The sequence below is a fragment of the Fusarium falciforme genome, chromosome 5, assembly GCF_026873545.1.
Source record: "Fusarium falciforme chromosome 5, complete sequence".
NCBI lineage: Eukaryota > Fungi > Ascomycota > Sordariomycetes > Hypocreales > Nectriaceae > Fusarium > Fusarium falciforme.
Window position 1 is genome coordinate 618,834 of NC_070548.1, and position 24,260 is coordinate 643,093.

The 24,260-nt window shown below is 51.6% G+C and overlaps 9 protein-coding genes and 1 pseudogene across 10 annotated transcripts, besides 1 other annotated feature; 4 read left to right on the plus strand and 6 right to left on the minus strand.

Moving 5' to 3' along the window:
• Positions 1 to 294: 294 nt before the first annotated feature.
• NCS54_00644000 (Hypothetical protein) lies at positions 295 to 769 on the minus strand (the record flags this gene model as incomplete). The annotated part of the gene is made up of 2 exons (XM_053151900.1): positions 295 to 467; positions 529 to 769. 2 exons carry the CDS (start codon positions 767 to 769, stop codon positions 295 to 297), a joined length of 414 nt encoding a protein of 137 aa, XP_053007875.1.
• Positions 770 to 1,601: 832 nt separating this feature from the next.
• Positions 1,602 to 2,505, minus strand: NCS54_00644100 (Hypothetical protein; the record flags this gene model as incomplete). Its single annotated transcript, XM_053151901.1, has 5 exons — positions 1,602 to 1,615; positions 1,677 to 2,054; positions 2,106 to 2,130; positions 2,181 to 2,284; positions 2,346 to 2,505. 5 exons carry the CDS (start codon positions 2,503 to 2,505, stop codon positions 1,602 to 1,604), a joined length of 681 nt encoding a protein of 226 aa, XP_053007876.1.
• Positions 2,506 to 3,078: 573 nt separating this feature from the next.
• NCS54_00644200 (Hypothetical protein) lies at positions 3,079 to 4,395 on the plus strand (the record flags this gene model as incomplete). The annotated part of the gene is made up of 1 exon (XM_053151902.1): positions 3,079 to 4,395. One exon carries the CDS (start codon positions 3,079 to 3,081, stop codon positions 4,393 to 4,395), a length of 1,317 nt encoding a protein of 438 aa, XP_053007877.1.
• Positions 4,396 to 5,123: 728 nt separating this feature from the next.
• On the plus strand, positions 5,124 to 7,318 carry NCS54_00644300 (annotated as a pseudogene). Its single transcript has 6 exons — positions 5,124 to 5,971; positions 6,030 to 6,096; positions 6,143 to 6,332; positions 6,396 to 6,573; positions 6,625 to 6,777; positions 6,829 to 7,318.
• Positions 5,124 to 7,318: a sequence feature.
• Positions 7,319 to 7,581: 263 nt separating this feature from the next.
• On the plus strand, positions 7,582 to 8,679 carry NCS54_00644400 (Hypothetical protein; the record flags this gene model as incomplete). Its single annotated transcript, XM_053151903.1, has 2 exons — positions 7,582 to 8,272; positions 8,321 to 8,679. The coding sequence occupies 2 exons, from the start codon at positions 7,582 to 7,584 to the stop codon at positions 8,677 to 8,679; spliced, it is 1,050 nt and encodes a 349-aa protein (XP_053007878.1).
• Positions 8,680 to 9,018: 339 nt separating this feature from the next.
• Positions 9,019 to 12,233, minus strand: NCS54_00644500 (Oxoglutarate dehydrogenase; the record flags this gene model as incomplete). The annotated part of the gene is made up of 4 exons (XM_053151904.1): positions 9,019 to 9,545; positions 9,598 to 11,998; positions 12,054 to 12,079; positions 12,200 to 12,233. The coding sequence occupies 4 exons, from the start codon at positions 12,231 to 12,233 to the stop codon at positions 9,019 to 9,021; spliced, it is 2,988 nt and encodes a 995-aa protein (XP_053007879.1).
• Positions 12,234 to 12,905: 672 nt separating this feature from the next.
• NCS54_00644600 (Dihydrolipoyllysine-residue succinyltransferase) lies at positions 12,906 to 14,382 on the minus strand (the record flags this gene model as incomplete). The annotated part of the gene is made up of 4 exons (XM_053151905.1): positions 12,906 to 13,022; positions 13,076 to 13,258; positions 13,307 to 13,693; positions 13,750 to 14,382. The coding sequence occupies 4 exons, from the start codon at positions 14,380 to 14,382 to the stop codon at positions 12,906 to 12,908; spliced, it is 1,320 nt and encodes a 439-aa protein (XP_053007880.1).
• An 885-nt stretch (positions 14,383 to 15,267) lies between these two features.
• On the minus strand, positions 15,268 to 16,617 carry NCS54_00644700 (Hypothetical protein; the record flags this gene model as incomplete). The annotated part of the gene is made up of 5 exons (XM_053151906.1): positions 15,268 to 15,629; positions 15,681 to 15,811; positions 15,860 to 16,331; positions 16,379 to 16,415; positions 16,474 to 16,617. The coding sequence occupies 5 exons, from the start codon at positions 16,615 to 16,617 to the stop codon at positions 15,268 to 15,270; spliced, it is 1,146 nt and encodes a 381-aa protein (XP_053007881.1).
• A 3,808-nt stretch (positions 16,618 to 20,425) lies between these two features.
• Positions 20,426 to 22,577, minus strand: NCS54_00644800 (Protein kinase domain-containing protein; the record flags this gene model as incomplete). Its single annotated transcript, XM_053151907.1, has 3 exons — positions 20,426 to 20,731; positions 20,784 to 21,584; positions 21,657 to 22,577. The coding sequence occupies 3 exons, from the start codon at positions 22,575 to 22,577 to the stop codon at positions 20,426 to 20,428; spliced, it is 2,028 nt and encodes a 675-aa protein (XP_053007882.1).
• Positions 22,578 to 23,097: 520 nt separating this feature from the next.
• NCS54_00644900 (Hypothetical protein) lies at positions 23,098 to 23,412 on the plus strand (the record flags this gene model as incomplete). Its single annotated transcript, XM_053151908.1, has 2 exons — positions 23,098 to 23,286; positions 23,341 to 23,412. 2 exons carry the CDS (start codon positions 23,098 to 23,100, stop codon positions 23,410 to 23,412), a joined length of 261 nt encoding a protein of 86 aa, XP_053007883.1.
• Positions 23,413 to 24,260: the final 848 nt, after the last annotated feature.

Consider the following 24,260-nt stretch of genomic DNA (forward strand, 5'->3'; position numbering starts at 1 on the left):
ATCTGGGGCGGTGATTGGGCTTGGGCTGTCTTTGATGCCAGCACATGTGGCGGTGCCGACGTGGCGATGCAACTAACCTGGAACAGCGGGTGGGAGCCACGAAGTCGTCTAACGCAAAACGGTCCCTAAATACAATAAATAAAATATGAGACAAATAATAGAGATAACTAAATAGAATATTCAAAGATTTATGATATCATTTCTCATTCTCATCTCTTATTTAACTCATAGTTAGGCTATAAAGTGAATGCTCTTTCTTGACTTAACTAAGCGTAGTCGTCCTGGTGTCGAGTTTTAACTTTCTTTACGACCATGTGGGATTTTCGAGAAGACATCTGCCTCAGTTGACCAGGCGGGTTGGCCAGTCTCGTCGACCCACGCTTCGAGAACACTGACCTCATGGGGACTGAGCGCCCAGCTGTTGCTCTCGAACCGGTTATTCTCCTTGTCATGCCACTTGCTTATAGCTGTGCATCTGTGAGCTTCTGCCTACCCTAAAGTGCAGACTGTTGTCAAGTGTTCACTCACGCTGCTTCTTGGCTGACACTCTCCTTGCCCAGTCGAAGAAAACTCCCATAATCATATTGTCAATCGTTCCAAGTCCGGGGAGAGAATTCCAGGCCTTAATATCTCTTTTCTGGAGGCTCTTGGTGACGGGCGCTGTGCTGTTCTGCACCCTGGCAACGTGACATTTGTCGGCTTCGGGCAGGGGAAGGGCTTGCGCGGTGCTGATGAGCAGCAGGCCGAGTGCTGCGAAGGAGACCTTCATGGTGGTGGTGATGAGGAGGATGCGAACAGTATTGGAAAGCAAGCTGCGACAGCCAAGCGGTCGTCCATGGGCTTTTGTAACTTCATGCCGAAAGGAGAGCTGGCCTGTCCTCCCCTCTTTCACAAAACTCAAAAGGACAAGTTGCTTGAAGCTCAACAATGTTACCTGAAGAAGCGCCGATGAAAATGGGAGGTAACTAATTAGATTTGCGTTTCCCCTGCCGAGCAGATCGTGTACCTATAACGGTGCTCGAAGGTGGATCAAAACTACAACTGTAAGCTTAAGCCATGAGAAGTCCTTGGTCAAAAGATCCATCTACGGAAAAATGGGTTATCGGACGATGGGCGGGATACGGTGCACAGTTACTGGTCGCTTAAGCTTCTACTTCATGAATAGGTATGGGCGGCCAGAGAGGGTCGTGATGCGTGAAATACTAAGAGGTGCATTGAGAAACACGTCGTATAAAGGGTGGATTACGAGAGGCCTCAAGGTCGAGATCTAGGCGTTGGGTGGGATACCAGCACATCTGCTCAGCGCGCGCCCGCACTAAAGCCTCTTGGTTCCTTCAACTAACTCTGGCCTGCGTGTTTGAAAACACCCATTCCCGATTCCTACAATAGCTCATCCTGCTTTACTCCTCGAGATACATACTCTCGATACAAATGCCGATGCTGCTCCAGAATCAACAGTGTCGCAGCTGTATGCGGTCCTAACCGCGCAAAACTGGGTAACCACCCCCTGAAAGCCCATCTCAACCCCTCAGATCTCGTCAATTCTGTCATCATTCCGATAATGGAACTTGAACCTCCCTGACTCATGGTGCGCGTCTTGATCACATCGATGGGACTGCATATTGTTGTAGCTAAGAGGCCCGCCAGAAGTGAAGCTAGCAGCTGTGTTGGTGCACCATCCTTGAGGCTGAAGTTGTCCACTAGGGACTGCTTGATGCCATCGTAGGAGGCAAGTTGACAGCTTGTCATGGCACCAGCCCGAATAGCGTTGGGAAAGACACCGCGGAGGTAGCCCTGAAGACCATCTGTCTTTGCGACGCGAACAAGGACGTCAAATACCGAGCGGTAGTTCTGTCGAAGAGACGGCGGAAGGGACCGGTCGTTTTGCATGCGCACGTTGGCAAGATCGGCCGGATTTCCGACGAGGGCACCGCATGCGCCGGATAGAAAGGCACCTGGGAGAAGGATGGTCATGGGGGCTGAACCACCCCCATGTTTCGAAGACTGTTCCTTGATGGACTCGTAGATGGCGAATCTCGTGGATCCGTAAGTCACTGCAGTCTGGTATCAGCGCAAGTGATGGTAGTCATTAGGAGAAAACTGACATTGACGAAGCAAGCCTGCTGACAGCTTTTCTTTGAGTCAGCGATACTAGCTGTTTGATCTTTGAAGTAACTTACACCGCGGTATAGACCAGAGACACCCTCATTGCGAAGGATATGGACTATTGTCTCCAGGACGTTCTTTCTTTCCGACAACGGCGTAGCCTGTAGTCTGACCTTGACTGGAAATCATGACAAGTTAGTGACTCGGTATCCAGGAAGGAGAGCGAGGAAACCACCCACCCAAGTCAAGGGGATGTGAGCAAATGACAGCCAGACATGATGCTGATCCGCCAAACCATTTCGGATATTGTATATTTTGTTTTGGTACCAAATTTTGGTGTTTATGATGTTCTGAAAGAACGGGAAGAGACTGAACGGCTACTTGGGTAACTTGCGCCATGATTGCGGAGTGCTCCGAGAATGAAGAGAAGTCGGATATGAAGTGGAACGAATGACTAGATCAACTGCCCTATTTGAAGTACTTGAAGGACAAGCAACATATCTCTATACATCAATTATAGCCCGAATAGTCCTGACAAGTCGGCGTTTTCTATACCACGTCGGAGCCGTGATACCCCCGGAACCGAGGGCGTTGCGCCACCGGAGCCGGCAAGGCCATCGGGGTCGGCGCCCAAGATGCCGTTGATATTCTGGAAAAGGCGCCTGAATCGCCGAATCCTCATCCCTACCGGATTTGGAATGCAATTGAAAGATAATTGGGCGTTTGAAGTAGCCAATTCGGCTACTCGAGATGGAGGTCATTCTGGGCACCCCCACACTTTGTCCGCTGAGTCGGCTATATGCCATGTTACTCCACAACTTGTCGCCGTCAACTACCTTGCGATTGAACTGGTGATTCGGCAACTAGTGTTCTTGTAAGTGCAGAGAGAATATCGTGTTCATGAATAAATGAAGCTCATATCTCCAGACATTCAGATTCAGTATCACATCTCATCTTCAGCAATCTTTCAACATGTCACGAACAGCAGCGAATCAACTCTGGCGCTTGAGTCGCCCTACCCTCTCCTGCTCCCGCGCTCAGGCTGGGCGGAGCCATGCCTTTTCAACAACAAGTTCACGGAGACTTATGGGGATGGCTGGTTTCACTGAGAACCAACTCATGGTTAGGGAAGCTGTGAGCCAGGTCTGCTCTGAGTTCCCCAACACCTACTGGCAGGAGCATGACCAGGAGGAGAAGGATCCCAAGGAGTTCCATGCCGCACTTGCGAAAGACGGATGGCTGGGAATCGCACTTCCCGAGTCCCTGGGAGGCTCTGGTCTGGGAATCTCTGAGGCGACTATGATGATGCAAACCATCACTGAATCTGGAGCTGGAATGGCTGGTGCGCAGTCAATCCACGCCAACGTCTATGCGACACAACCCCTGGCAAAGTTCGGTTCCCAAGAACAGCTGGAAACAACAGTCCCCAATATCGTGTCTGGAAAGTGGCGAGTGTGCTTTGGTGTTACAGAGCCAAACGCCGGCCTTGACACTCTTCGACTGGGCACCACGGCAAAGAAGAACTCGGATGGATCCTACAGCGTCACTGGCCAGAAGATCTGGATCACTTGCGCTCAAGTTGCCTCCAAGATGATCCTTCTTGCTCGAACCACACCACTTGAGGAAGTCAAGAAGCCTAGTGAAGGTCTCTCCCTGTTCTCTATCGACCTGAACCGAGACCAGCCTGGTCTTGATCTGCGCAAGATCAAGAAGATGGGTGGTCGCGCTGTGGACGCCAATGAAGTTTTCTTCGACAACTACCAGATCCCTGCCAATTCTCTGATTGGCGAAGAAGGCAAGGGTTTCAAGATGATCCTTCACGGCATGAATGCCGAGCGCTGTCTCCTTGCCGGTGAGGCACTCGGTCTGGGTTACGCGGCTCTCAAGAAGGCCAGCGAATACGCCCGTGAGCGCGTCGTCTTCAAGCGCCAAATCGGAATGAACCAAGCCATTGCCCATCCCCTAGCTGACGCCTACATGAAGCTCGAGGGCGCTAAGCTGGCAACCTACCACGCAGCACGACTCTACGACCAGAGCAAGACGGACTCATCCATCCGACAGGACGAGGTGGGCGTCGCGGCCAACAGCGCCAAGTACATGGCTGCCGAGGCAGCATTTACAGCTTGCGAGAGGGCGGTTCTTACACACGGAGGTATGGGATATGCCATGGAGTATGATGTTGAGAGGTGGTTCCGCGAGTGTCTTGTGCCGCGGATTGCTCCCATTAGCAGGGAGATGATTTTGAACTTTATCAGCGAGAGGGTGCTTCAGCTTCCCAGGAGTTACTAGACAAGGGATAAGTGTTTAAAAAGTACATAGAATACAGAACTTCTTGATTAGAACTGAAATCTTCACACCATGACTGGTAGATGAACTCACCCACTTACATATAGAGCGGGGGGTTACGTACACACCATTCACACCGACGAGGCCTGTATGTTGATAAGGAGGATAAACCAGGTCAGCCATGTGATGGAAACGATAAGGACAACCAATGACTCCATACTGAATCCACCAACCCCATATCTCTCCTCCAAGAACATCGATTGATCTCCCGTCATCTGCCCTCGGTTACTTGCCTCTCAGAAAAGTGGACCCATGGCAATGTCATCCCCGGATGTCCCTCCCGAAGCTCGGGTCTTGACTCTTACCAATTCTCTTACCAATTCACAATCCATATAACAAGACATTCTCCCCCGGCTACTCTGCCAAATAAGCCGAATGGCCAGTGTCATTGTTGTTGATCCAAGCCAAGACACCGATCAATGCGACATGTTCCCATCAGCGGCTACCGATGACGCCTCGACGGAGGCTACCGGCACTGCTAAACGTGCCCGCGCGAAACATGCATGCCGTGAGTGCAACTCTCGGCGGGTGAGATGCAATGTCACGGAGTGCCATCCCTGCTCCAATTGTGCTTCTTCAGGGGTAAACTGTGAGGTGTTGCCGTCTCGCCGGGGGAGGTGAGTTGACTTGATACTCCTTGTATTGTATATTGGTCTAACAATTAGTCTAGATATCCGCGAAAGAACAAGCGCCAGAAGCAGATTGAACAACAAAGGCCTTCTGCTCTGAGTCCAAGTGTACAGGGCAGCGATGGGGGACTCCTCTCTCATCGGCCGACGTCATCTGTTCATACAGTGGCTTCAGGTGCAACTCCCCATACTGAAAGAGATGCTGCCGATACCAGAATACCGGCTAGGAGTCCTTCACCTTCGACAGATTCAGCAGCGCCTGGGAACTTGTTCTTTGGCGAATCCAACTTTCTTACCCTGGTCCCTGGAATGCCCCGTATAGGAGAGCAGCTCGACGAACAAGATGGCCAAAACGGCAGCAAGCAAAAGGCCCGACTCCTCTTCCCCATCAACAGCACACCTCAGTCCATGCCCGAGGGGGCATCTCCCGCCAGCATCGATCGTCTCAGTGTAGGAACATCACGATATCTACGAGATGAGGGCGCCCTCACATTGCCCGACCTGCAAGCTTGCACTCCAGCTCTGCAAGCGTACTTCACCTGGTTTCATCCATGCTTCCCGATATTGGACAGAGCAGAGTTCACTCGCCAACTGGCTGCGTCCGAGGTCTCATACCTTTTGATGCAGTCTATGCTCTTCATCGGGGCGACATACTGCGACAATGCGACCATCACCTCCATGGGTTTCAGCGACAGAACAGAGGCCAAGTCGTTACTATACACACGTGCAAGACTTCTTTTTCATGCCGACTGGGAAAAGGATGAGATTACCCTAATTCAATCACTGTTTCTTATGAGTTTCTGGCGAGGCGGTCCCTCTGATGTCAGGGATGTGCGGTATTGGCTGGGAGTTGTCATTGGTGTGGCAGAGTCATATGGACTTCATAGATCGTGAGTTGACCCTTCTGAAAAGTTTCAAGTTGAGGAAGTAAAGGCTGACATCTTGCAGACCGAGGTTCACGACTAGAGATACCCAAAAGGCTCGTCTTAGGAGGCGGATCTGGTGGTCCATTTACGTGAGTCCCTTTCCTATCCGACCAGATCGCTGTCTGACTCTTGTAGGTCCGAGAGCGACAAGCAGCTGCTTCGTTGGGCCTTCCCAGCAGGATCAGAGATGATGACTGCGATATCGAGCCGCTGAGCCCAACGGACCTGGAGTCTGAGACCGAACATCCGGATTTTTCTCCCTTTGGCTGCTGTAAGCCGGAGCACATCACATATGCCATCAAGATGGTAGATATTGCACGAATACGTGAGTAACTGAAGCAGCTTTTACCTACTCTTAGGTGAATATGGATTGACCTATTTGGAACAGTTGGCCGGGTAGTCGATGTGCACTTTTCGCCTGGCAGGCAACCATCGACCCCTGAGCAGATCCAAGACGTCGGTGATGCACTTGAAGACTGGAGGGCAAACCTCCCAGAAGACATGAACCGTGGTGTCGAGGATGGTACAGCCTCAGTGTGGGCGCATCTGCTACACCTTGCCTACAAGTATGTCATCTCTGCCAGTAGCCGAAGTCGTTACTAACAGCACCTGCGAAGCCATCTTCGGATCCTCATCTATCGACACAAGTTTCTCAGATACGGCCAAGACGAACAGAGCGGACAGATCGCCGTAGCGGCTGCGTCTAAGATTAGCAGAATCGCCGAGGACATGCTCGCACAAGGAACGCTTCGCTATGGACAGATGCACTTGTAAGTTGGATAAATAAATGAAAAGAGGCACATATGCTCACCGACTATTAGAATTACGAGTTTATTTGCCGCCCTCTGCATCCATGCCATAAGCATAAGGCGAGGCGTGGATGTATCTCGCCGCATCGCTGAGCATCGTGCGCAGATGTGCCTCCTTGGCCTGCAAGAGATCCAGAAGTACTGGAGGATCAACAACAACGTACTGGATTTGTTTCTTCAATATCTCGACGTGTCAATTGCCCAGCGACTACACGGCGCAACACGGAGCGACGCACCCATCCACAGCATCGCCGACCTTGAATCAGGAGCGACTTCGGAAGACCAGCAAGGAAGTGCAGATGCAGCCAGTCCGGGAGAGCGGACACATGACTTTCCCACCCCGCAGACGCAGGCCCAGACAAGAGTCTTTGAAGACCAATACTTCAATCTTTTGTATGGACCCTGGGAGGGCGATGACGGCATGGCGGATCTCGGCCTGGTTCTGCAGGCGAATGATCCGATGCAGATGGAGAGTCTCAATATCCTGGGCCGTTCGCGGTGAATCAAACTCCGGAGATGGCATCCGAGTCTGTGGTGGAGACCGGCTACTTCGGTTACTTGGAGGGAACTCGAGTAGCCGAGACCATGGCCGGGAGCCCCGGTTCCACCTCCGTTCTCCACCCGGACCATGACCGAACTGACTCCGTCGTCTTGTTGGCCGGTTACCGGTTGAGCATTATACATACATGGAATTCCCGCCAAATACCTTGACCGGGGCCTTCAACCATACTTCTCTGCCTCAGTTAATTGTTCCGAAGCGGGATCATGATGACGAAATCGATTCACCTCCGTCAAGCCGGCCGCATTGCTCAGGCAGCATCATGCCAGCGACGAGGTTTCGCAGTTTCTTCAAGTCTACAGAAGGCCACAGCTGCAGATGCTTCATCCTATCTTCTTGAGAACTTTGCCAACAAATCAGTTGTCCGTCGTCAACTCATCGACGCCAACCAACTCCAAAAGCTCGCCCTGACACTTGGCCGTCCCAACCTCAACGGCACAGACGTTTCTGAGAATGCGCCAGTAGCTGGAACTCCTGTACCTCCGGGATATCATCTGGCGTACTTTACGCCAAATGGTACTGAAGGAGACCTGGGTGCGGATGGAACAGACAGGACTTTTAATGCGTCTGCTCCTTTTACGAGGAGAATGTGGGCTGGCGGAAAGATGCAGTGGGCAGAGCCATCAAGTGGTGCTCTCCTCCGAGTTGGAGATGAGGTTGAAGAGCGGACAAGGTTGCTGAGTGCTGTTCCCAAGAAGAGTCGCTCGGCGGGAGAAATGGTTCTGGTTGAGGTCGAGAAGGAGTTTTGGGGTCCAAAGGGTCTGACTTTGACTGATCGACGATCATGGGTCTTTCGACCTGAGATTGATCTCAATGCCATTAAGGAGCCGCCAAAGCCGCTTGAAAACGTCACTCGTGGTCCATCATCTGTGAAGGACTTGGCAACCAAGAGCGAGGGTATGTCCTCTGAACCATCTATACACGATCATTCACTGACAACAGCAGGCGCTCCCATCCGAGAACTTCGATGGTCGCCAGTTGGTCTATTCAGATTCTCTGCTCTCACATTCAACGGCCACATGATCCACTACAACGAGGACTGGACTCGTAACGTGGAAGATCACCCTGGTCTGGTGGTTCATGGGCCCCTGAATCTCATCAATCTCCTGAACTACTGGCGCGACATCCATGGAAATGGAGAGGGTCCTAGAGATATCAAGTATAGGGCCATGTCGCCTTTGTATGCGGGTGAGACGTACAACATCCGGACGGATGGTGTGCGAGATGCCGAGGGTGGAAAGGTTTGGGATGTGCTAGTGGAAAAGAATGGCACTATTTGCATGAAGAGCGAGATATCAGCTTAAAAAGACATCTTGGGCTCTACGTATTATTGAAAAAATATCTTTCTAGGCCCAAGATGTGGCCCTTTCCATCGTGTTGTCTCATGTAAGTTGTTGGTGTTTCCGACAAGCAGCCACTGTCCGCTCGGGTTATGACAATATACAGCCCTGGTCTCAATGTGATTTTGTGCTAAAAACGTGTTCTTTGCTAAGAAATATGGAATTCTCATTGCTTGGGAATGTAAAGAGAAATGCCTTAATTGACAATGCTACAATCTAGAGAGTTCCGTCTCAACGTAGGTACCTTTTAAATCTGGTGTTCCATCTTCTGCCCAGGAGCATCCCGCTCAACAAACCACAAAATCATTCTTGAACGCTGAAAGCATCCTCAAGCAGCTGCTTCTCCTCCGCCTCATGCTTCTTCTTCAATCCAGTAGCCGGGCTCGCACTCACAGCCCTTCCAGCATACAACACCCTCCTCGCCGACAGACTATCCGACTCTCGGAGAACAGCCTCCAAACGATCGCGAACATAGTGCCAAGCTCCACCATTGTAATGCTCCTCTTGTGCCCAGACGATGTTCTGCGCGTTGGGGTACTTTTCCAAGTTGGCCTTGACTTCACGCCAGGGGAAGGGGTGCAGTTCTTCGATACGTGTGATGGCTGTATCACGGAGGCCGTTGGTGGCTCTATGCTTGACCAAAGAGGCGTAAACTTGGCCAGAACAGAAGATGACACGAGAGATCTTGTCCTCGCTATCTATTCCGCCGGCTTCGTGTTCCGGGTCGGCAAGAACAGGCTGGAAGGTGGCAGAGGGATCAGTGAAGAGTGAGATGTCGGATCTGGCGATGGGATGGCGGAGAAGAGACTTTGAGAAGAAGATGACCAATGCTAGATATAACTGTTAGTGAATTTCGTGTGATGGCAAGGTTTCTTGACTTACGCTTGCGGTACTCTCGCTTCAGCTGACGACGCAGCACATGGAAGTAATTGGCCGGTGAAGTCATGCAAACAATTTCCACGTTAGAATCCTGATGCGCTCGGTCAATAGCCTCTTCACTAGGCCAAGACCTGCCCTCTTCATTACACATCAACAAGAACCTCTCCAGCCGAGCCGAAGAGTGCTCCGCTCCCTGGCCATCATATCCGTGAGGCAGGGAGAGAACGATGCCTGACCGATCAAGCCACTTGGACTCGCCGGCGACAATAAAGTTGTCCAGCATCACCTGGGCATTGTTGGCAAAGTCGCCAAATTGGGCTTCCCACATAACGAGGGGGTTCGGGTCCGCGAGTGTCACGCCGTATTCGAAACCGAGGGCACCAAATTCGCTGAGGGGTGAGTTGATGGCTTCGTAAGGAGATTGCTCCTCAGAAAGAGTGTTCAAAGGCGTCCATGTCTCGCCCGTGGCTTGGTTGTGCAGGACAGAGTGGCGCTGTGAAAATGTTCCACGCTGGACGTCCTGACCCGTCAGACGAATAGAGTGGCCTTCAAGACAGAGGGTTCCGAAAGCCAATGCCTCGGCAGTAGACCAATCAACAGAACCCTGGTCAAAGCTGCTCAAACGTCCGGCAAGGATACGCTGCAAGCTTTGATGGAGCTCAAACCCTTCGGGTACGGTGTTGACCTTGTCCGCGATGGACTTGAGCGTGGCATGCTCAACAGCTGTTTGAGTGACGGGATACTTCTCAACAGCCAGAGAAGCCGGAGAAGGAAGAGAATCCCAACCAGGTGGAAAGTTCTTTCTCTCCGAGACGTATGTCTTGCTGGCCTCAAAGTTCTCATTGAGTCTATCCCACACCCACTTCCTCTGCTCCTCGATCTCAGCAGCGGTAAAGGTACCTTCCTGCACAAGCTTGTTGATGTACAACTCCAATGTCGGAGTTTGATCAGCAACCTGCTTGTACATCATGGGCTGCGTAAAGTTTGGCTGGTCGAATTCATTGTGGCCGAATTTGCGGTAGCAGACGAGATCGATGACAATGTCCTCCTGGAAGCGAGCTCTCCAGTCGGCGGCCAGCTGGCAAACAAAGGTGACGGCTTCGACATCGTCGGCATTGACGTGGATGATTGGCGAGTCGGTGTACTTCGCTAGATCCGAGGCGTAGGGAGTGGATCGCGAGCACTCTGCATCAGTCGTGAAGCCGATCTGGTTGTTGACGATGATGCGAATGGTGCCGCCGACTTGATATCCGTCAAGTCTTGAGAGACCAAGAGTCTCATAGACGACTCCTTGACCAGCGAAAGCAGCATCACCGTGCAAGGCAAGACACATAGCACGGGTGCGGTCCTTGTCTCCGCGCAGCTTCTGGGTGGCATAGGCAGAGCCAGTTGCGACAGGATCGACCGCTTCGAGATGTGACGGATTTGCAAGGAGGGATAGAGAAACACGGTGGCCTTCAGGAGTGATGCGATGACCGTCGTGTCCAAGGTGGTACTTGACATCACCGGCCATACCAGGAAGATCAGCAGTGACTCGTCCCCCAAACTCGGCGAGAATCGCTTCGCGGGGCTTGCCATAGACAGTACCCAGCATGGTCAATCTTCCTCGATGACAGCTCCCAATAACAATATCCTCAATACCGTGAACATCGACACTCTGGTCGATAAGAGAAGTAACACCAGGAGCAAGACCCTCAGCACCATCAAGGCCAAACCGCTTCTCAGTGGGGAACTTGGTAGCAATGAAGCGCTCAAAGCCGGTGCTCCAGATGAGACTATCCAGGATGCGCTTCTTCTCATCTGGGGAGAACTTGAAAGGGGTTGGAACTTCGAGTCTTTCACGAAGCCATTCGCGTTTCTCAGCGCTTGGGATATGTGAATACTCGATGCCATAGTTGCCGCAGTACATCGACTCATATGCGGACACAATCTCCCTCAGGGTCATCGACTTGCGGCCCTGGGCTGCGAAATGAGGCAAAAGATCCGGGCCGAGAGTGAATTCCCGGTTTAGATCGGCGGCAGTGAAGCCGTGATAGGCGGGGTTCAACTCTTCCGGATGCTCGGCGTGAGGAGCCTGTCCATTCTTGCGAAGTCCAAGGGGGTCGATGTTGGCGATGTGATGTCCATGTGATTGATACGCAGCAACAAGTTTGCTCAGCTTCAGCTGGTCTGTCACCTGGCTACCTTGCGACGGATGAACTTGAGATTGCAGAGCTGGATCGCGAGGTGACAAGTAGCCTGGGGGCAATTGGACAGCCTGGGCGGGTGACTGTGATCTATCCTCCATGTTGCGGAAGTAGGTCCTCCATGATACATGGACAGACTCCGGAGACTCTCTCCAAGACTGATACATCTCATCAATGTATGAAGCGGCACCTCCCTGGAGAAAGGACTCCGCCTGTGTCTAAACAGTGTAAGTCGCATGAAAAAGACCTCGTTAACAAGTGCAGTGTACTTACTGGGGGCTCCGAAGGAGCTACCGCCTCTGCATGCGCCGTGGCATAATTCCTACCTCCATCTTTTCTAATGGTCTGGGTAGTTTTGAGCGTCGTGAGGCCCCGTGTCAGCTGGTGTTGGCAACAGACTCCACGAACAAGCCTCCTACCACCGGCAGAAGCAGAACGAGCTGACCGCAACATAGTGACAGAGATTTGATGTTCAAAATGTCAATCAACCTTATGAAAAGTCCATCGAGGTACAAGATGGATCAAAGATCGGATCGAAGCAAGTCATTCATGGAGGCCGGGACTTGTATCCAGGCCAAGATCCATGCAGCCCGCGGCAATGCCGTGACAACATCCACGGCAATCCCATGGCTATAGATAAATGACCCGAAGGCTAGGCGAGTTGGCAAAGGCGTTTAGGGGCGGATAGCTGGATGAAGGTCTGGTGCGGGCGAATCATGGGAGGCAAAAGGAAGGTTTTCGGGTGCGACATCCGAGGGTGAGTGGGCGAGAGAGGCGGAGACTCGAAGAGCTCGCTTTGTCGGTCTTTTAATGGCCGAGTAGCCGACTCACCATAGCAAATGGCGGAACCTTGGGAATGGCTTCTCGTTATGCAACTTGTAAACAATATGTATTGAGCATAACGCCTTTCCCGTCTTCGATATGCTACAGGGTCTGGGGGAGGACAATCGACCGAGTTGTTCACTTGTAGAGTATCATGATTTAGTAGATATTGGCAGTCAAACGCCTGTATTAAGTCCAAGTCTACAAAAAGCGCCAATCCATGCAGCCCTTCACAGACAAGTTGCGCCTGAGCCCATAAAGTCCTTTTTTTACTACAATACAAATGCTACATAAAGGCCTCCTTTACGCAAGAAGCATTCGGGAGGGATCCTCGATATACTGCTTGACAATGTTGAGGAAGCTGACAGCCTCCCGACCATCAATGAGACGGTGATCATAGGTCAAGCTGATGTACATCATCTGTGGAAACAAGGCGTTAGCTTGTGAGACGGAATAGATGTGTGTAGACTTACAGGTCGAATTTCGGCCTGGCCATTAATAGCCATGACGCGTTGTTGGATACCGTTCATGTTAAAGACGGCGGACTGGGGATAGTTGATGACGGGGGTTCCAAACATGGAGCCAAAGATGCCGGGGTTGCTGATGGAGTAGTTGCCGCCCTCAAGATCCTCCATAGTGAGCTTTGCATCGCGGGCCTTTATACAGTTAGCGCATTCATCACTCTTAGGCTTCTTTATTCTCACCTTCTTGGCCAGAGTAGCCACCTCTCGCTCCAGCTCAACAATGCTCAGCGTATGCGTGTTCCTCAGCACAGGCGTCACAAGACCCTTGGGTGCCGACACAGCAATGCTGATATCGACATAGTCTCGCCACGTGGTGATCTCCTTGTCCGTATCAATGGCAGCGTTGATCTGAGGAATCTCCAGAGCAGCCAGAGTCGTGGCCTTGGTGAAGGCACCCATGTAACCCAGGCGCACGCCATACTTCTCGGCAACTTCCTCCTTGTACTTGGCTCGCCAGGCCATGAGGTTAGTCATGTCGACTTCTTGGATGGTGGTGAGGGAGGCGCAGGTGTTTTGGGATTGCTTGAGGCGGCTCGCGATAGTCCTTCGCATACGGCTCATTTTCTCCTGCGCGACAAATCCCATTAGTTATGTATGGCAATTGCGACATCTCCAACACTTACAACTCGCTCGGTTCTTGCGGGGCCTCCGGTGAATGCGCTCGCGGGAGCGGCAGGCTCGGGCCTGGCCGCAGGCTTCGACTCGGCGGGCTTCTTGGCGGCTCTGGGAGGCTCGTGAGGAGGCGTCTGCTCCTTGGTATGGTTCTCCTCAGCCTTGGCAGGCTCTGAAGGCTTCGTCTCTTGCTTGGGCTCCTCCTTGGGTGGTTGCTGAGCCTCTCCCTCTCCCTCGCTCTTGGGAGCACTGGCCTCGCCGCCCGTCACGATGCGCGCAAGATCTTGACCGACTACAACAGTATCTCCCTCGGCAGCAAAGTATTCGGCGATGACGGCAGTCTCGGGGGCGGGGACGGAAATGTCGATCTTGTCAGTCTCGATGCTGGCAAGCTCCTCGTCGGCTTCAATGGTCTCGCCGACCTTCTTGGTCAAGCTGGCTAGTGTGCCCTCGTTAAGGGACTCGGCCATCGGGGGCACCTTGACGATGAGTTCGCCATTAAGAACTCTCGAGATGCCAAAGAGGCGACGCTGTGTGTCGATTGCGCCACGGTGGCAGAGGAAGGCATTGGCGTGGGCTCGAGGGATTGCGCGCGAGAGGCCGGCGAGGCCAGCGACAGCCTTGAATCGTATAGCGGAAGCCATCTTTACTCTGGTCCGTAGATTGATGGTGACAAGAAAGGACAGAGCTACAGCTTGAGGGGAAGATCAAGTCGGGATTAATCTAACCGAGCTTCTTCGAGCATCGCACGGACTCTATCTCTCTTGGTGTTGCGATTGAACGGGCAAAGGGAAAAGGTAATGGTTCGACTCGAGCAAAGAACCTTGGTTAAGTGAGAGGCTTTACAAGTCCGAGGAAAGTCAAGTCGACGTCAGGAAGTGAAAGCTACGTACCCTCGGCGAATGGTGAGTCTGCGATTCCAAACGGCTAAACGATAATATTCGGACGCCGGACATTGAAACCCGGCATGGTGAAGCCGTGAGGAAGGATTACATTGCCGAGCTCGGCTATTACGTCTTCTTCCCTAGCATTTATTGCCCTCAGATGCCCCTGGAGCTGGAGATTTGGTCGGTTCAAGATCATCTATGCCGAAGATCCAGATCTAAATGAGATGGTTCTTGTGACCAGGTCAAGTACTTTCGCGGCTTTGGCTTCGAGGCTAGCGTAGCCGCGACCTATCACCTCGGTGAGTCAAGGTGAGCGCCGTTACGACACTGTTTGCTCAGTGATACCTCAAGCACCGTGTCTATCAGTCCTGGATGGAACTAGACACTGTACGAGTCTGCAGGTGGGAGGCACACCTCGGAACGCCACCTGCATCGTTCGGTACCGGTGTGCTGGTTCATCAACCCAGTTGCCTGGAATGGGGCACTAGGGTGTGTCTTGTCTGCAACAAGCATTGCTGATCAACTCTCTCGGCGAGTTCCATGAGCATATTTAATGGTATTGTATTTGGTATCTCTGTATCAAATCATGCTCTAATAGAAGACAAAACGCCTAGGGTTGCCCCTTGCCCCAGCTCATAGTCGTCATATCCGTTCGACATTTATTGCCGTCTCATTATGTACGTGGATGCCGCCGCCCTGCTCCAGGTCCTGAAAGTCCCGGGATGACGTGTACTTTCGCCAAGGGCTCGATATCACCGTCTGCGCGCTGTGCGGCCAGTCGGGCGCATCAAAGTCTGACGGTCCAGGATCCATTCCCGGTGTGAGCTCGTGTGTTGAGCTTGAGCCGTCGCCGTCGCGCTCTCTGGTCTTGGTGATGCCCGTGAGCTTGATGCCGTTGCTGAAGGGCGCGCTGACTTTGGTCGATTGGCCGCCGCCGCTGTTGGAGCTGAGGAATGATCCCGGGATGATCTTTCGGGCGATCGGTCGGAGCATCGGCAGGGAAGCTATTACATTGATCAGTAACCCGTCAACCACGCGAAGACTTGACAGCATACCAGCTATCACGGCCAAGTTGCATTCCGAAATGGACCAGGCGTAGTGAGGACCGAATTGCAGCGTCGGCTCTGGCGAGTCCGATTTGTACTTGAACGATTCGATGAGGACAAAGATGGAGGCGAGGCAGGTCCTGGTACCAGTCAGCGAGACTCTAGCAAGCCTCAAGCTACACACTTACACAGCGCCAAACGCGAACAAGGCAATTACGGCAACCTTTTGACCCTTCGGAAGATGAAGCCTACCGACTTCGATGGCGGGCAGAGCGAGGATGGCGCAGTCGATCAGGACGTGCGTCAAGACGGTCGAGAAGAAGAAGGCGGATTCGCGAACATGACACTTTTGAGTCTTTGTCTCAAGGGGCTCTTCCCAAAAGGCTGAAGTGGGAATGCATTGGAGTGTCACCATCAAGAGTCGGAGGAAGAACCAGCTTACGGTGACGGCTGAGAGCACCTGAATCGGGACGCGAATGTCGGAATATTGAAAGAGTCGCCAGTAAAAGGTAAGAATCGCAAACTTGGAAAAGGCGATGGCAAATGTATAGGTCATGCTCGTGCACCAGATCTGCAACCAAGCAGTCCGCTGCTTATCCGCGTACGTGTAGTCCTTGGAGAGGTTGTAGTCCATGGGTCGGCCGAGTCCATTGCGAATCCCTACACGATGTCAGAAGGGCTATGATCGAGGAGCGAGCTGCGCTTACAGATCATGCCATTGATCAAGAGTGCCAATGAGCCGATCTAAAAAATGAGGTTATTCAGGATATTCGCGCATCTGATGGTCGAGCTCGCGACCTACCCAGCCCACAATGGCAAACACATCGTCCCAGCCATATCCAGTCTTTGTGATTCGACGCGAGAGGAGTCGGAGGAGGAGGGCAACAGTGGCCAGAGGGAGCGTCACGGCGGCTGCGGCGATGATATTGGGGGTATCATCCCTCATGGTGATGCATGATTGTGGGTATCGAGACGGTCCCGCATGAGCGTGTCGTCGATGGACGACGGCAGAAGCAAGTATGGCCAAGAGGAGACAAGAAGAGGGTCAAACGGGCATTTGACAGCTATGTAGACTTCTAGAATGACTCGAGGTGTGTCCGAGTGGACGAGGTTTTCCTTCTTTCTCCAGACCCGTCAGGCTCTAAGGACACAACAGTCACATCATTAGGGGAGCCCCATGGGGAGAGGATGATGCTGTGGAGGGACGGATCGCTCCCCGGCCTGGGAATCCCCTCCAAGTGGTTTCTAGCCCCTCGCGAGAAGAGTTGTGATAGGTCAGCGCCTGCGAGGATGCAGATCATGGTGGCGACGGATCCTGGCACTCGGAACCGCTCACGCGCGACGAAATTGCAACAGCCTCGCCTCGGCCTGTCCGCCGCCTTCTTGTTCTTGTCTAGCGGGTGTTTCTTCAGCTGCAAGGATGGGGTTTGTAAGGATCGTCGAGGCGTTCCATGTAACAATCCATGTGCCTGCATAATCGCAGCCATCATGCATGTAACTGTCTCGGGGCTCAATCCCACGTCTTCCGACCGATCCGAATTTTGTTCCTCACAAGGATATTTCTATAAGGGGCTTTGATCAGCCAACACCGTGGAGCGGCATGCAATCTCAGCTTTTGCAGCTTCAATAAAAAAGGCGCATGAACAGGTGGGATGACCGTTGAGAAATTGGATTTGCAACAGCTTCTCTCTCCAGAAACCTTCCAACGACAAACTAACCAAATCAGAGTCTAGGCAAGCTCAAAAGAAAACAGACAAAACTCAAAAGCATCCACTGGCAAAGCCGAAATGCTCTTCGAATCCCCTCCCCCGCAGCCATCGGCGTTTAGCTTTCGGGTGACCGTCACGGCGGCTCAGGCCACGAGCTAAGCAAGGGCCCCGGGATCTTGGCCGTTGAAAATAATCGCGAAATGGGAATTTTCTCAAACCCTTGCTTGATGATAAGGGTTGAGGCTTTTTAATGCTTCCCCCCCATGTGGCAGCAAGGTTTCACTGTACACCGTCAGTCTGACCAAACTTGTCGACGCCGCTTGTTGAAACCTCGACGCTTTTGCTCAATGAGGGAGCTGATGGTGACATGAGCTGTGATACACCTCGGACATGGCGATCAACTATTTCTTAGGTCTTGAGCCTCAACTGTACGGCCTTGGTGGAATGTTGCAATCGGCTCAGCCCTCTCGCAGACGTACCGCATCTCACGCCATTCAGCCCAACCTGTCTTGACCACCTGAGGCTGGAGGCTGGATGGTACAGTGGTGAGATAAATCGTCGCTTACATGCACCTAGACATGGTACAATAAGCATATTTCCATTTTAGCCTCTTCATGTCAAAAGCCCTTGTTGGATAGAGCACTCACAAGGGAGTATGTGTACTCGATACTCATATCCATGTTGTTTGTTATAGTATCGATGGCGGCCCCTGGATCGTCGAGTATGCTGGGTGATCAAGTCAAGTCAGCCTAGGTATCAAGCGACACTTCTGTCCTCCCATCATGGTAACGAAAATGCCATCCTCTCCCCTCTCAAGTCAGCATCGTGATACTTTGCATTCTGTTCCATATTGGTCACGATAGGATGGGTTTGGGGGTTTGCCGTGTATTGTCTGGCGGTAGCCCCCTGCAACTATCCCATAAGCAACGAGTCCCGGCTGGCTAGGGCCATTCGATATCTTCGAAGGTTCAACAGGACCCCTTCTCAGTCAAAAGACTTGGAGCGAAACGCTAGGAGAGAAAAGGTACAGTGGTATGTGATGTTATGCCATATCTCGAATTGGGCCATCTGACTGGAAGCAAGGACTGTGAAAGTCTTGGTGCCGTATCTGAGAGTCTTTTCGCTGGTCTATTCCATCACGGGAATTGAGTTGACTCTGTACTGGAACGGCGTCGGGGGGTATATGATGTGAATTCGACAGGCCAGCTGATCCCTCTCACCATCGGACTCTGCGGACTGGTGCAGACACTCTACGTGCCTACACTCGAGGTTAGTTTATTTCCCCATCATGGACCATCAAACACCATGCTAACTGTTGAAGTGGCTCATGAAAAAGTTTAGCAATGGCTGGACCCGTGCAGAGCAGATTGATCTCGAGACTGGCTCGACATGAGATCCTCCACAGGGTATCCTATCACTGCCGCTTGCTCGCACCCCTCCCTATCCCCTTTTAGTCTACACCAACATCTCTTGAGCGCTCTTATATCTGCTATCCACATATCGAATTTTGCCTAGACAAGCTGCCCCGACAGTCATCCTCAGGGGGACCAAGCCGCTGATGAGTTGGGCTTGCCTCGCGATATCCCGGCGATAGAAGTATCAGGACATATATGGAATATCCCTTCTTCGCGAACCGCATGTCGGACTCCTGGCCATTTCATCCCAATAGACAAAGAGGAAGGTCGTATGTCGGCCACAAAACGATTCAAGGTAGACAGCAAGTGCCTCGGCAGAAGAGGGTTCGAATTTCAACCGACTCCAACCACGCGGCTTCAGAAACTCTCATGAATCGAGTCGTAAACGACACTTGGTTGATGATTCCGCCTTACTCGTTCATAGTACCAATAAAGCGGCCTCGTAAAGATCTATTACAGGGGCCAGACAACAGAGGCTGACGAACCAGAGCCAGCCAGTACTCCCGGACTGCCACGCGGCTGGTAGCAGCAATAGGAGTAGGTGGAATTGGAACCACTGAACATGCTACGACCAGCGCTATAACGAGATGGGCCGTTGAGGCGTTCTAAGGTGCACGAATTGACAGGATCACGTTGCGTATCTGTGGAAGTCGCAACTACACTAGGGAGAGAATGCTGAACCGTAGAAGTAAAGATGACCTAATACTGATGTTCCTACCGTTCAAGCAGGATCTCTTGAGGGACATATTAAAGGTAAGTTATGCACGAAGGACAAAGTAACCTGTATAGAGCGACACCTAACGCCCCATTCAGCCATTGTAATTGGCCTGCTGACAGTCGTCTTCCCCCGATAAGTCAATGTAGCTTATTGGAATCCTTAACGATGTCATATTCCTTCCTATCTTCAACTTTAGCAGTGGTCTGAGATTTATACTTCCTGCCCTTGCGATTTCCAGGTGTGTGGTCCTTCTTGATGGGTGCTTGAGTCGTTGGCCGAAGCCAGCACAACTTCCAGTTACCAACTCTACTGCCCGAATGTTCAGAATTGGGTTTAAGACGATTGAGTCAAGACCTGGCCCGATGGTAGCTTGCTAAGGACCTCATCCTCCCAAATGGCTGTGGGGCAAGACTCCTCTCTGGTTCAGTCGTCTTCATAAAGACAACAGTTCAGCTCGGTCTTCGTACGATTTCACTGAAAACCCCAGTGAGCAAGCCTTAAACTCTCCATTCAAGGCCCTTCAAGTCGGCCCTTCCCCTCGCACTGGTGAGCCATCACGAAGGCTTCATGTCACCGTCAACGGCCAGGAAATTTACCTCGGTCGAGGGATATTGAGGGACTACATCCACGATTACAGTTCCATGAGAAACTCTAACAGTCTTGGGGCCCCATATGGAGCTCGTCTCGGTGGTAAAAGTTCTGGTCCTCAGTCGGGCTTGTGACGCAGAACCTCTTGCTGGGAGTTGCGGCGTCACTTCCGCGTTAGGTAACTAGTAAAAAGGTTGCTTTGCAATTCAAGAGTAGGATCGGATGGCTTATTATTCTATCTTGCTAAGTTATATATATGAAGCGAGGCTATACACTGCTTGAGATGTAACTCAAACCCCCTTCTATTGGGCCCATCCAAGGCTGCTAAACATCAACCCCAGGGGGTATGCCGTTCTGGTACTGGCAGTGAAACTCGCTCTCCTCATGATCACAAGTACATTCTGGCTCATCCGTGCTCTGAGACCCATCCAAAGTGGGAAGAGTAACATTATAGCCGGTTTCGTTGTATTGTTCCATCTTCTCGCTGAGAAACTTGTAGACCACCTCGGACGTGGCGCGCTGTTCCCTGCCAATGACCAGCATGTGAGAGAGGATGAAGTTGAGAAACTCAATGAGGTAGTTGGTTTCACCGTCAGCTGTAGAGACTGCCTCCTTGTTGAGTTGGACACGCTGTTCAGCCCGTTAGTCTCGGCGAGGAGGAACATGGGAAGATGCAACTTACAAGTCTCACAGCTTGCTTCAGAATAATGCCGTCATAAGGTGAATCGCCGGCTTCCTGGGCACCACTTCTGAAAAACGTGTCCCGGGTCCAGTTGAGCTTAGCTCCTCGTTCATTCAAGCGAGCGCATTCAAATCTTCTGAGGGCTCCTGGGCCCCGGATGGCCCATGTCAAGAGCATCAAGAAGACACAGCCCAGAGCCCAGATGTCTGCTTTTCTAGAAACCAAGGGCCCCTTTCTCGTCTGTTCGGGTGCACCATAGGATTCATACCTTTCTTCTTTTCCGGGCTGTGCAGATCTCTTAGACGCTGTGTGGAACTTGGTCAAGCCAAAATCGGCCAGCTTGAGCTCGCCAAGATCCCCACTGAGATTTTTGTTCATGAAGCGAAGGATATTCCCTGGCTTTATATCCTTGTGGATGCCGTAGTTGTCCTTCCAGTCTTTGTTAGGGGTGTCGAACTTACGCCGGACCGCCGGTTTGGCGTTGTGAATCCCGTGTAGGCCCTCGGCGATTCCAGCGCATTGCTTGGCAATCCATCGGGTGAGGATCGCCGAGTAACTGGTAGCCGAGTAATTGGTAGTCGCAGGGAAGAGTTGCGAAGGGTGCATCTCCATGAACTTGCCCAGATTTCCTCCTTCCGCCCAGGGAAAGAGGAAAGAGAATTTGTCGCCGCATTCAAAGGTCGCAAAGAGCTCAATCACATGACGCCCAGGCGTAGCCTTTCTGAGTGCGTAAATCTCTCGACGAAACTCTCTCGGGTCATTAGAGGAGAGCGTCTTGAGGGCAAACAGGTCGTGCCCAGTCTAGTGGCACGAGTCAGAGACAATTATCGTCCTCTTAGAGATGAAAGCCTCTATTCGGGGGTAGTTGCTCACAAAGTGATGGTGGTCTGGATGAATCTCGATCTCGAAAACATCAGCATGCCAACCTTGTTCGTCGAGAAGGCGACAAGATGTCCACGGCATGATGGTCTCAGAATGGAGCTCATATTCAACGGGTTGCCCATGGTCAGCCATTGCTATGATGGGAACGTTGAAACGCCACTGTTCCGCGTAGAACTGAGTCATGAAGGTCCTGTCCGTTGAAGGGAAACGAGGTCTATCATGCCCTTGAGGACTTTTGTTGCGCGGTTGAAGCATATCACCATCCCCATAGATGAAAGGGAAGTGTCTGTCATAGACTTTTGCCGTGAAAAATTTATGCAGCATGTCCAGTCGCCCCGTTCTGACGAGTATTGCAAAAACAATGTATGCTGACTGTCCGTCCTTGAAGTCATTGGGAGTCTTGCCACAGACGTAGGCTTTGTAGTTTTCCATTTGAGATGCGTCAACCTTGCCTTTCAGCTCCTCGGCAACGGCATGAGAGCTACAGATCCGTCTCAGTTTGCTTAGCGGTATCCAGTCCTTGGTTCTGTCGTTGTAATGCCGCACCATGGCTTTGCTGAGCTCGTTGGACAATGACTCAATCTCAACCTTCCCGGGTAGTTGAGTCTCCGGGACCCATGTTCCGAAGACCGACAAACTTTGTGAATCTCTTACGGACGTTTGTATTGTTTGCTCTTCCCAGAAGCTGCGGCCATAGTCGTTAACGCGGCTGGAGATTTCCGATATATCAGATAAGGACACTGTCCTTTTCCTCTTGGGGCGACGGCCATTGGTAGGTTGTAGACTTGTAGAACAGGTATCAGCCCCCCTGAGCTGCTCTATCGTGTCGTTGACGAGTTTGTTAACTGCGATCGGATCTGTTTCGGGCGTTATGAGTTCCGGACATTCCCCGCGGGGTTGCTCAGAAGGCATGTTGAAGACTCAGGCGACGAACAGTGTGGGAGGCAATTTGAGTCAGAACAAAAGCCAACCTGACCTTGCTTATCAACTAGAGAGATAAAATGACTCGTCAATCAGAGTCACTTCGTTGGAAAACGCCTGGGGTGGCTTGGCCATCAAAGCCACCGTGACCGCAGCCTTGTTGGGTGTCTCGGAGAAACATGGCCAACCAACAGGCCCGATGCCTCATTTTCAACCCCCCTCCCCTGCAGTGGCGTTGTAGCACCTGCACATAGCCTATTGCGTCCTTTTACTGATAAAACACCAAGAAAAGGCAACCAAGGCAACGAGGCAATTTCCAAGATAGGATCACTCGCCTCTTCGGTATGTGTAGTTGACTGAATTCAGGCTGCGTTTCAAGGTCATATTGAAGGACATTTAAGGCATGGACTCGCCGGGGAGAGGAAGACGTTTCCTTTCCTCAGATCAGAACAGATTCTTTTACCCGCACTTCCTAAATACAAAGCCACTATTCAATTCATACCAGCCCACAATGTCCAAAACTTCTGCTAGCAAGAGCAACACTCAAACGGCCGCGTGTGGCTGCTGGTATTGCACAACGAGAACTCAAGATAGCCGACGTCGCGCTACAAAGAAGACGTCCATATCAGTACGACGGGTTGACCCAGTCAAACTGGAAAGCCTTCTCAATAGGATCTTCAAAGATAAATATGCCGTCTCGGTAAGTCAAAGCCCTATGTATATGTCATTGTCTACCTTTACTAAAACGAAGCAGATGCGAGACAACTCATACACAATCTGGGCTGAACGCCAGCTCGAAGAACGCGAGACCCTGGAGTGCTGCTGAACGAGCAATGTCTAAGGTTTCCAAGCTCAGGGTGACATTACCCCCATGCTGAAGCTGTGCTTCTTTTGCTTTTGTGATCAATATAGCGTTTGAGTCATGTACAACATATACCCCTTTTCCCTCGTTGGGATTAGACATTAAATAGGCTGAGATAGCAATAAAGGGAGACAATCAGGCGTAACTAGCTCATCTATAAGTCTGCGTGTCTCTGTAATTGATGGAGAAATACCTAGATCGCAAACAAGTGTGCTCTGCAAAGCCATCACCGAGAAACAACAACTTCATCATCACCATCCTAGACCGAAACTAGATTCTTCTTGCTTCAAGGGTAGTAAGGGGCTCGGAGGAGGGAATCTTAGAGTAAGCCAATGGAAATAACATAGCCATAACACAACTGAAACCTATGCCCAAGCTTCAATAACACAACAACATCCAGACCACGAACGAACAAACCAGTTATGCCTACTGGTGGAAATGACGCCACATTTCCGTCTTGATATAGTCGATCTCGGCCTAAATCTCCCATTAGCCACGCCGCATATAAGGCTGAACATGGTTCTGTACGCACTACGGTCAGGGGGGTAGGGACCTTGACAGTATATCTATTATTCTGCATCTTGACGGGTGTTAGCAGCGTAGATGCAATAGTAGAAGAGGCCAACTTGCGGTTGCTTTATAATTGCTGGCGCCGAATCTCTGGTCAAGAATTGCCCTCAGGACGCCACCATGGGAGTACTCAGTGTTAAGGGTGTGGGAGTACATCTTTGACTGTGTTTCTCGAATCTGGGGTAACAGCTGAAAGCCCACGACCTGGCACAGGATGCTGTTTGTAACGATAGCAATGAATT